At 45.3% G+C, this 12051-nt stretch overlaps 1 protein-coding gene across 2 annotated transcripts in view; it reads right to left on the bottom strand.

Annotated features, from left to right (window-relative positions):
- LOC119373948 (transcription factor IIIB 90 kDa subunit) overlaps positions 1 to 12051 on the bottom strand; it is a 55343-nt gene that overhangs the window by 42150 nt on the left and 1142 nt on the right. For both annotated transcript variants that reach the window (XM_049411306.1, XM_049411307.1), the window contains exons 2-5: positions 7939 to 8147; positions 6060 to 6134; positions 5212 to 5385; positions 4022 to 4126 (exon numbers count right to left, since the gene is read on the bottom strand). In XM_049411306.1, coding sequence (XP_049267263.1) covers positions 4022 to 4126; positions 5212 to 5385; positions 6060 to 6134; positions 7939 to 8122 — 538 coding nt within the window. In that variant the 5' untranslated portion in view covers positions 8123 to 8147. The remainder of the gene's footprint in view (positions 1 to 4021; positions 4127 to 5211; positions 5386 to 6059; positions 6135 to 7938; positions 8148 to 12051) is intronic.

The raw sequence follows: 12051 nt of genomic DNA, 5'->3' as shown, positions 1-12051 counted from the left end.
GAACGCGGTGCTCACTATTTTGTGTGCTCATGTGGCCAGTAGCGTTTACACAACAACCCCACTGGGTCCCACCTGTCCCAGTGCTCTCTGAAACCAAAACGGCGACTGGGCGCTATAAAACTGTTGACAAACAACCATCGCGTGCTTGAAAACGAGGTTTCCAGCCATGATAAGTGGGTCGTTAGCTACTTATTGCAACAGAAAAAAAAAACGATGTAAAATTTGTGCGCTATTGTTCCTTCAAGTGCGCAAGCATTTCGATGCTGACTCAACAAGACAATTGTCCGTCCAGCCATCTGTCCCTCTGTCAAGTAAGACGATCATCGCCATAAATTGCGTTATACTCGTGGTGCAAAACAAACGTAGGAGGAGAACACTTTCTAAGAAGGCTTCATTGAATTCTGTGATGACGCACGTTTTGCCGACACACATCAGAAAACTTTATGCTTTGTGAAAATTTAATGCCAAACTTGCGTTTCAGTGGTCGCAAGATGTTCCTTCAGAGGCGGCCATTCCAGATGCTGACGAACACAGGAATAAATGCAAAAGACTCCATGCCGGTGCCACCTGGAAACAGCATTCTAAGAACGGCCACAACCTGTGATAAAACTCTGCACTTATGCAGCACTCAGACAACTCCAAAACAAGATTCTGCGTGCGTTTTTTTTCTTCTTCCATGACAGAAGACTTTAGGGGAAACTTGAGCACTCGGCACACTAGCAACAGTGCTACTATGTACAGTAAAGCCCCTCTAGTATGCTTTTCACAAGACCATAAAAAAAGAAAAAGAAAGTTAGGCGTGGCTTTATTATTGCAAACAGCAATGACCAGCGAAGCTGAGCAACTGGTGGCACACGAGGAACGAGATCCAGTGCAGAATCGCAGTTTTTCTAGGTGTTTGCTGGCAGTGGTCGCACGAGTATGGCAACCGCGCCAGCCGGGGCAACGGCACCAGACTGCCAAAAAACGCCAGGCCTGCGCTGAAACCGCAGCACAGTCACAGCGAAAGCTGGAAGAGCCGCGTTTCTAGAGCCAATCGTAAGCTCTCTTGGGGCTACAATACAAGTATACTAGAAAGATACCCACTACATAAATCACAATTTTTGTGAAGTTGGGAAGCACCTACTAAGCCATTATTCGTCATTCTGCGGAGAAGCGAAGCACCCGCTACACGTCTGTAACGCATTATGCGCACTTTGTTGACGCGACGACTGATGGCGATGAAGAATTATGGCTTAGCCCTATGTAATGGGCTGGAAGCTTTAAACGGCCCACCAGTTATGTAATTTGCATTGGGTGACGCCCGGTCGCTATTTCCCTCTCCCATCATGCTGTATAACATACGTTGGCGTGGGAGAGAGACGGGGGGGGCGGGAAGAACTTTACTGAGACCCCGAGGAAATGGATCTCGCGCTTATGGGCTTCCTTGGCAACCAATACAAATGCACTTGCGAGGAACCCACTACGCTATAAATCATTGTAATTTTTTAGAAGTAGGGCAGCAGGCACTGTGCCATTTTTCGTCATTCTACGAAGAGCCGTGGTACCTGCTAAACGCATGAAAGGCATTATGCGCACTTTGTTGATGCTGTGCCTGATGACGACGAAGAATTATGACAGAGCCCTTTGTAATGGGTTGGAAGCATTCAACAAGCTACTCGTTGCACAATTCGCATTGTGTGACGCCTGGTTACAGAATTCGCATTGTGCGACGCTTGGTGCTTATTTTACTCTTCTACCACGCTATATTGCATATGCTAATGTGGTTCCTTCCCGACATGAAGCCTGTATAGGACCCTTTTGCAAAGCAGTTTCAAGCACCGGCATGGCTCAGAGGTTGAATACTGGGCTCCCACGCAGAGGACCCAGGTTCGAACCTCGTTCCATCCTGGAATTTTTTTCTTATTTCGTTTTCTTTTCTTATTTTGAGCGATACTGGTTACGGATACCGGCGGCAGCGGCGGACAACTACGGTGCCAAAAACGGCCGGTGAAATGATGTCATAACAGCTTTCGCTGTAGAAGCACATAACCGACGAGCAGAACGCCCCAAGTCGAGCTCACAGGGGGCGTATCACACGGGCAACTCGATTGAAAGCAAGGTGTGGTACACGAGCGGCATTTTTCGAGGCCTTTTCCGGCGGCGCTCGCTTGAGTACAACATCCGCGTGAGCCGGGACGACAATGACGCTCTGGACGTCAAGAACGCCCAGAGCGAGAAAGCTTTTACCGAGGAGTACTCAGGTCATTACTAATGTCATACTACGTGCGCTCAGTGTGGCTGCCCCTTGGCCTCTCGTTATCACCGGGGTCAGCCTGCCGCGAGTGGTGGATGATAAGAACAGCATAGAATAAGGCATAAGGCACCACTACGCGATAGCACCCCAGCAGCGTACAGGCAGCGCCCAGCCCCAAGCACCAACCACGGCACGCACCACAAATCACACACCGTCATCGTCTGTCCCTTCTCTGCCGCGTTCCCTCTGGCAGTATTCCCATAACATACAGCCTTAAACTCATTGATGTTCCTCCTCAGCACAATCCAGTGCAGCGACAGTTCACAATGCATTAGGCAGGAACCTTGTGGCAACGACATTTGAAAAGGAGATTCTAGTACATAGGTGTATGTAGATATTTTGCTGGGACCAGATGGCAGAAACGTTACATGCAGGCAAACATGTAAGTGAGGAACGTATAAGAGGGGTTCTACCACTTCTATATCTCGTTGTCAGACAGGTATAGAAACAACCATACTGATAGTACGATAAGTTTTATGCAGCTGAAGAAAATACCAGTTTTGTACAGTTTCCTTAGTTTAAGCTCCAACTAGTGCAGATTAGCACGGTCGAAAATTATCTAAACGTACCGTGAAATGTGCACATTTGTAAATAAATATTAATAACAGCTCACAAGCTGAAACAAGCACAAATATTCTGCTCATTTCTTATTTAACTAGTGAGTATTCACAAAAGTATAAAGAAAGAGATACAGAATGGAAGGTTTATTCACAGAGTGGTTCACAAGGCTCAACACCCACAGCACACACACGGCAGCCCAGCAGGAACGCTAGTGTCTTGACAGCGTATGCGCAATGCTAACTCCAGCAGGGGAAGGCACAATGCTGCCTTTGCGCCACACCTTGGCAGTTGAGCATATCGCTTTATAATACGTCCACTTTCTCGTGTTGGGCTTTACAGTTAACCACGATCCGCAACTCTGGAGACCCTCTAGGACTCCACATGCGAGCCATTTGTGCAACATTGCAGTGTAACAGCACAACAGCAACGACATCATTTGCGATGTGGATGTGTCCGGAGCGTCCATATGATTGCTATACAGTTCAACCCTGGTATAAGGTAGGTATATCAAATTATTGATAGACCCACATATTATATATGTTGAATAGTCGTAACATCCACTAGAAAATCCCACGCAAAAGTACTATACGACAGTATTACACATATGTGGAAAAAGAAACGCTCACTGACACTTTCAATATGCTGAATGGTACGTTCGTGCATGTGCGTTTCTCCTAATGGTAACTATGATCCCTTCCATCATAGCAAATATTCGTGTCGGTGAAAAAACAACACTCTGTTGGCATCCGCTGTCGTGCGAGGCATTGAATCGGAAGGAAACTGTGTACCACGGAGGGAGAAGATGAGCGAAGCGCATGTCTGGAAAACGTGGACTGCTCGCGCAGCAAGTGTCTCATGTGCGCTGCGTAATAACAGCACAGCCGTGTGTACTGTGGTGTACACTAACAGTGGTATAAACAAACCGGCCATACCACTGAGGCGTACTATGTGAACAGAGGCGTCGGATAGGGGTGGCATGCTCATCCCACCTGCTACCCCCTCCTGGACCACACACCCTAGCAGCTACTAATCGCCAGCTGCATTTTTCTTGTAGACGTGAACATACTGATGGAAAAATGAACCTTATGACAATGACGTGCTTGTTTCATGCACCTTCCTCAACACACAAATGGTTCGTCCTCAGTAGAGGCAGTAAAAGCTCACCTATTGCTGGAATGTTGATGCAGAGGGCTGACGTCAGCTTGAGGAATGTCTTGCCCAGTTCGTAGACGTTGACTTGGACGACGTCACTCAGGTCGAGGAGCATGTCTGAAGTACCAGTTTTGTCAAGAAGCACATAACTTTTTTCCATAATTATATAAACTGCAAAGTTACCTTTAAGGGTTAGATGTCGGCAGGGCCAAGATTGCAAGCAAGATAGCAAGACTTGTTCTCATATCTTTCATCACCAACACCTTGTGCTGTCTTAAAGGGGCCCCACAACACTTTTCCATGTAATCATTGAATGGTTTTCATTAAAGGAGTTTATTGCATTACAAATCGACTGCCGTCAAGCACGAGTGGAGTTACACGGATTTCTCGCACACTTTAAGCACTTTCTCTCTCTCCTTTTATACCAGCGCGCTGAAAGCTACGCAGGGGATGGATGACAAGGGGGCAAGAAGCTACGTCCGTTTGTCAGCACATGTCATGAGCTTGAGTACTTTCTTTCCGTTTTGTTTTTTTCTTCGAACGCTGCGGCTTAGTTTAAGTCTGTTCACAAGCGCGTGTGCAGGCACGTGGTGGCATCCCGCTGACGACCGCGAGAACTATGCAGCTCCCGATGCTCAGATCAGGCCAATGACCGTGGACTTTGTGTCTATAGCGCGGCCATTTGAATTTATGGCATCATTTGTCGAGAGAAGAGGGAGTGATTTCCAGCTAACTTCGAGAATTCATTGTAAATTCCAGGCCGTGTGGTGCGCTATAATGTTTGGCTCATGTGTTCTCGGGAGCCTCGACTACCGATTGGCAGCGTTTTCTGACCATGCTAAAGAAAGTGTTGCAAGGGCCCCTTTAATCCCAACCACTTAACAAGTGAGCTATTATTAGATTCCACCAGCAACTGCAGACAACTCGTAAGCCATCGAGTGGGCAGGGAGAAAGGATATGGATCAGTTGTGTGGTGCTGCACTGCTTAGATGAGGCTGCCGGTTCAATCCCCAGATACGAGGTGACATTTCAGTGGGGACACGAAATGCGATGACAGCATTGTACTTTATATATAGCTGCATGTCGAAGAGCACCGGGCAGTCGCAATTAATACAGAGTCTCCCACTACGGCCTGCCTCAGGCATATAATCATATCGCGGTCTACGTGAAACCCCTCGATAATTTTTGTTTTTAAAGGATACGGGACGAGTTCTCGATGCGGCAGACCATGTAGACACACGCCGCAATCACGTGGGAGCTTCGCCGGCCCCGCGTCAGGTGCTTCTGCAGCGCCATCTTGTAGAAGTTGAAGGCCATGTCAATGCAGTGCTGGTTGAGACGCAGGCGCTCTGAAACCTGTATGATCTTCCTTTTCGCTGCGGATCGAGAAACGAGGGGAAACACTGCATTAAGAGGATGCGAATCGAACAATCCCACAGCACTTGGCCAGCGTGGCAGATACGAATTGACCATCTAGAAAGAACGTCGCAGCTGTGAAAGATGATATATCGCACACCAATGCTCTTGAAATTGCACTGTGTGCACTTTAATTCCCCGGCTAAGGATTGAAAGGCTATTCTCGCAAGATGTGTACGCTGAAACCACGCTGACTGATGCGTGCTGCAAGTAGTTGGGCTATACGAGTGCTAGTCGTGGAACTTCTTTTACTCTGGCACAAACGCACACTAAAAAGGAAGGGCGCACCCTTCTGTTACACAAAAATAATCTTCGTTTATCTTGTGTACCTTTTCTTTCTTTTTTGCTTTAAGTAATGCGCACGCTTGGTACTTTCAGGTCACTAATGGCATGCGTGTCATCTCTGCGACGCAGCATTCCCTGGTGGGAAACTAGCGAACACACATATTTCAGGACTGGAAACGCAAGCAGGTTGGACGTCGATTATCACTGCGCAACAGAAAGGCGTCCCAAACAGTACGCCTTTTCTTCCTTCTTTTTTGAAGTTCAGGAACTGAGGTATTCGTTGTCCAATAGGTGCGCACAACACACGGAAGCAATGCAGCGCGCACAAAAGAACTGTGGGCCCACTAACCTTTCATGAGCGTCAGCTCCCTGGACTCTTTCCCCGTGCCGTGGCGGAATCCGCTCAGATGGATGTTGCTGGTCCCTGAGACAATAAAAGAATGAAAAAACAATCAATGAGTGGTCACTTCAAAGGGGTCACTATGGAAGAAAATAAAGCTCGCTGCACCTTTAACAAAACTGGAAAAAAAAATAGTAGTTTGTACGCGTACACTTTCTGTAACAGACACATGAGTCAATGTGAAAGGTACAACGAAGTCCGCTCATGACACAGGGCTGAGTCACAACCTTGCTGTATAGAGTTAGAACATGATCGGCCTACACTCCTGCACGGTGGTTTAAAGTAAGGGGGCGCTACTTCCCCATTGTGTACTGAGTGCAATGAAGTTGCAATGAAGACCACTACATCTGGTGCTGCAAGTGCTCATGCTCCGAAAGGGAGAGATGAATAGACAAGATGAAGAAAGGAGGGTTTCCCCATGGATGCTGCGAAGAGATTGTTTCCGGAAGGTGTCCGGATTATTCGCAAGGAAGCGGATGCTATTATTTCACGTTTTCTGCGAGAGACAGGTTTAAGTGATGGCACAACCTTAATGAAAACCAGCAGATAATGAAGGTTTAAGTGATGTATGGCTAGACATGCTGCGTGGAAAGAGTCGCTCAGGCAGAGCAATTGCCGGCTATGTAGGCCAGGCTAACCCTGCCTGTGTCAAAATCGCCACCACCACCGCCACCATCATTGTGAAAGGTACGTGTGCTCGTAAGTTTGTGTTGTTCACAGTGCGTACATGTCTTCCTGGGCGGTACTGTAAAAGCAATCGGTTTTGAAAGTTATGCTATATCACCTCTGTAGGAGTTCGCAGGATGTTTATTTCTACAAACTGCTAAACTACACGGGTGGCATGCTGTAGTTCAAAAGTACAGCAATGCTGCCCATGTTGTAGGAGTATGCTACCGAGTATACCTCATAAAACGCAGCATCAAGCTGGGTTTCCTTAAAAGCACAATGAATGATTATTTAAATGGCTATTCAAACAAAGTGAAAGCAAGCCAAAATGTGTGCCACATGGAGTGCGGCACCTTGGTATAGGGCGTATTTCACTACGTCGGCTTGTCACAAAAACTGAGGGACAGGGGTGACGTGATATCACGTGCCATTGCAAGTGTTAGTGTTTTGGTCAAAGCTGCGTTGTCACAGTCTTGTCAAGAGCTTTAAAGGCCAGTGTGATAACCAAGAGAAGGCAAGAATAACAGCAATACCTTGACTTGAGTGAGTTGCTACATACTCGAACGAACGCAGCGTGACGTAGACAAAGACAGGAGACACGGCATTCGTTTTTGTCCATCTGTGTCTCCTGTCTTCGCCTATGTCGCGCTGAATTCGCCTGAGTAAGAATAACAGCATTGTGTGGTTTGAAAAAAGCGATGGTAATGGACTTAAATTATCCCGGCACAAAAGTTGGATGTAGAGAAGCCCAAAAGCGATAGAAGAAAGAATGGTTGCGGTGGTTTCACGTCACATTTCTGCTGACACCTGTGTGCCTTTCTAACATTACACCAGGCTTATCAATGCATGCTTTAGTGGTTCATGATACTATTAGACCAGTAATTGTCTATATTCGTTGCACGTAGAGAAAATTTGTTAAATTTTAAACGTCCTACACCAAGAGGTGGCCCCTTGCTGCACTTAGCATACATATTTGACTGTTTGGTAAGTGTTAACCAAAAGTTTAATCTATTATTTCTTTCCTGCATTCGAAGAACTTCGTAAAATGGTTCCATAGTTCTAATAAAGTGAAGCAAAAAAAAAAAAACGGTGAGCTGCACACGAAATTTCAGTTTCAGTACTCTGTTCACGCGTTTGCAGTTTAGGGGAGTAAGCTGCATACCATCCAGGACAAGCTGGCCGATAGCTCGCGAGCCACCATGTGCGTTTTCCTCGAACTGGATGTCCGAGACGATGATGCTGTTCTCGAGCACCGAGCCACAACCTGTGCAGACGGCATCGCCACGGCTCGGATCGATGTCAATCTCGCTGCAGCCGCAGTTGGCGCACGACTTGGCCGACGACATGGCTGCCCGGCACTGTGCTGCTTAGCTGCAATGAAATGATGATGAAATAAGGATCAAACACAGTCATATCACCCTATGCCGCAGCATAGCTTCAGCCACTGCAAGCACAAAGCATGATAAGAAAAGAATGTCGTGGAAACTGAAAGCTGACAAGTTGATGGAAACTGAAATGACTGATGAAAGCAGAAAGTTATAAAACGCCAGCCCTGGCGCGTACCCACTTTTTATGCGTTTAGCTCCATTATATTTCCGGCAAGCACATCTAACATCTTTGGAGGATAGGTTCTGTTGCCCATGGGTCACTAGACAGAGCCTCATCCTGGCAGACTTAGAGGGGTACTGACACAAAATTTCGTGGCCGAGATAGCCTGCGGGATCGAGTCCCGTGAACATGCGTATATCATCTGCAAAATATCAACGGTGAATATAGCTTGGAAGGTATTTTAAATGAATTTTGAAGTATGCGTGAGCAATCGACACCCTCGGGCTATTGACACCCTCAAAGGAGACCCTCGGTGACCCCCTACTTCCCTCACGTGACCACGCTGAAACAAGTTATGATGACGTCATAGCCGCCATTTTCTTTTTTTGCCACGTTCGCTCCAGCAGCCTACTTCTCGGCGGCTGCTCGCGAATCGCGTGGAACTGCGTCACAGTTTTGTGTGCCGACGTGATTGAACGCTGCACCCGCTGGGTGGTGATAGTAGCACCCGGAGGCTTGTCGTTTTTGAAACCGAAACTGACACTGGTCGCTAATGAGGAGCCTGTGATTAATTGTCTGTCACGCGCTGCAGCAAACGATGTGCCGTGTTATGACTAACAGGCCCCCAGCAACACAATGCAGCAAAAAAGTGCGAGGCCAAAATTTTTGTGTCAGTACCCCTTTAATGCCTTCAGGTGGCATGCGAGTGTTTATTAGTCAGCTGCCACATTGTGCAAAGATCATGCGTAACGCAACGCCTCCTAGCAAAAAGAGTGTTCCGCGCACGCCGCCATGGCTACTAGTGGTGCTGGTTAACGCTCCCAGGGAATACAAACCCGTAAACACCCAACAAAATAAAATGAGAGAAGCGTCTTCCGTCATAGCTCAATTCGTAGAGCATCGGATGCATAATTCGAAGTTTGTAGGTTCGGATCCCACCGGCGGAAAGGGTGCTTTTTCGTCCACTTTAGTTCCTCTTAATTTGTCAAAACTATTACACTACAGTTAAAAACAACAAATAGTGTCCCCCTATGATTTACTTGGCTTTTCTTTTGGATTTATATTTGGTTACGTCGAACAAAGAAATGGGCCCCTTGAACAATTCTCCTTCATTCATAGCCAAGTACAAGCCACAAAAGTATGGCGGCTTTTGCGCAAGGAAATAACGAGGGAAGGGGTCCTGGACCCCTTCCGTCGTTGTTTCCTTGCGCAAAAGCAGCCATACTTTTGTAGCTTGTACTTGAACATGAACCGATTAGCCCAGCAACGTGTACTTCTATTCAAAGCCAAGGTTAGATAAGACAAAACAAGGTAGCCCAAGCATGGGATGGTATTCCTCAGGCAATAGGCAAATGACTAGGTGAGCCTAAAGAAGAACCTGTGCGTAAAGAAGATCCAACAGTGTTCGTGCATCCCAGTGTCACTTCGTATCGTCAGTGACTCGTTCGCACCTGACAGTTACCTTTGACACTCGGTATTCACTGCTACTGATGGCCTTCTTGCTGCTGTTTCACTGTTCCTGGTTCGTAGAAATTTGTCGTCTTGATTCCCATCTTTAATATCAGCAGCACTGGGTCTCTTATCTGATCCCTTGTGTCTTTTCCATGCATGTGTGCGCGATAAAGTTGTGCCTGTCTTTCAAAAGTTTAGAGCGTTCAATTACTACAGAAGCTATAGAGTCCAGCATGTTTATTTATTTATTCAAGTACAACCTAGGTTCCCATTGAAGCATTATCTGAAGCGGGTTATACAGAATTTAACAAGAACACGGAGTGAATGTTTTACGAGCTTGCCATACAAGTAGTCAGTACACCATCAAAGCAAACAACAAATCTATTAAATGCACTGGTCATGCTGGGTTATTATTGATTAGGCAACAAAAAAAATAGAGGAATTTAGCAGTAAATGGCAGCTTTTATATACAAGACCTCACTCAACAAGTGCTCAAACAAGACCATTAATACATATCAAAACAATGTTATGCAATGGCTATATATTCGTCACTATTTGAACGTCAAAAGAAATAAAAAGTTAGAAACAATATAAAAACAAGAAGTGCAGTTCCTATTGGAATGCATCAGGGTTGCACACAACTCTGTATTTAGAAGACGTTTCCAGCATGATATGGCATGGGGCAAAGCGAATGTATTAAAAGCATTTGTTCAAGCGAACAGGTGTTGAAAGCTTCGATGATTGTGGACTGAATGATGCTAAGTTAAACACTGAGAAATGTTGTCTATGTGATGCACATATATACAAGGAGTACAGATGAACCCACATATGACAAATTACTGTGTATATTGAATAGATTAATATCCACTTGAATATATTTTCAATCAATATATCCCCTTCAGCGGCGGTCTGTACAATTGTATGCATCAACTCCGGAGGGGCGTCACGCACTGCGTGTTTCTTCAAATGGCTTGAAACGCAGTGTACACATTTGTACTGGCTTCCTGGGTGGACAACTAGCACTCATTTAACTTCATTGGGCTGCTTATTGCTGCTGAGGATCCCTTTGCTAGAAACACTACCATGTTCAACGTCCAGAGTAATATTTTGCTCGAAACGAATACAACCATAAAACAAACAGAGCATTCATTTTGAGCCAAACATTTGATTCTTTTTATGCAAGAATTAAACCTGACTGGTTGCAGAATAAATTAGATATTTAATTACGTGCTAATTATGATTAATTACTGAAACTCACACAAAACATATTATGTCATTTTCTTTCTCGGGATCTAATATTGAGTGCGTTGGAATTATGTTATGCGAGTTTGACGCATTTTTCAGACAGTCCATCATAATTCCTGCCTGAAGGGGATATAAAATATTTTATATACCAAATTACCTATATACAGAACTCTTCTGTGATCCCCTTCAGATTCGATATATCCGGGTTTGACTGTATTGGTAAGTACGACACCTGATGAAACTTGATGGCGAGGTTTCATCTCACCTTTACGCTATTGTGAGCCAAATGACATTATACATACTGCACATTCACCGCTCTTCACTTGCGTGCTACAGTTTAGAACTTGAGTTTTGTATGGCAGACTGGCGTTAACTGCAATGCACAGATTCAAGGAAAACTTTCGCATGACCCATTAAAAAAATCGGATGGCGATGTTTATATTTCTTCACGTAACATAAATAAAATTTTCTTCCGTGTTCAAGGGTAAACCTTTCATGCTAGAAAGGTGTGTCGTGAGCACAACTGAAAACTTCAAGAGCATTTTTGCCATAACAGTATCTTCCATTTTTCTGGTCCCCAGTGAATAAGAGAATGGAACGCACTGAATCAATGTACATTCACCGAACAATCTTTGGAAAAGTGTCAAGATACGGAGAAGCATGTCACAGTGCACATGTATGTTGCATGCATCTCGTGTATCTTTCAGGTACGTATGAGTCATAGTCTGTAAATCCTCATACATTCATTTGAGATACCGTCGAACACGCATATAACGAATTATTGCGTATATCGAATAGTTGTAATATCCCTCGAATATATTTTCGATATATAACACATTTTAGATATCGAATTACCTAAACATACAGAACCGTTTTGTGATCCCTTTCAGGTTCGACTGCAGCGTGAATGAAGCATATCCCACCCTTGCGAAAATCCCAACATGGGAGTTCAATGACACGTCCCCACAACATCGAGCTTAGCTCTACAATATTAAGTTTAAATCGATATCACAGCGAAGACGTGCGTTAA

The sequence above is a fragment of the Rhipicephalus sanguineus genome, chromosome 11 (assembly GCF_013339695.2).
Source record: "Rhipicephalus sanguineus isolate Rsan-2018 chromosome 11, BIME_Rsan_1.4, whole genome shotgun sequence".
Taxonomy (NCBI): domain Eukaryota; kingdom Metazoa; phylum Arthropoda; class Arachnida; order Ixodida; family Ixodidae; genus Rhipicephalus; species Rhipicephalus sanguineus.
Note: the sequence above shows the minus strand (reverse complement) of the source record. Positions and strands in the feature narration are given on the sequence as shown.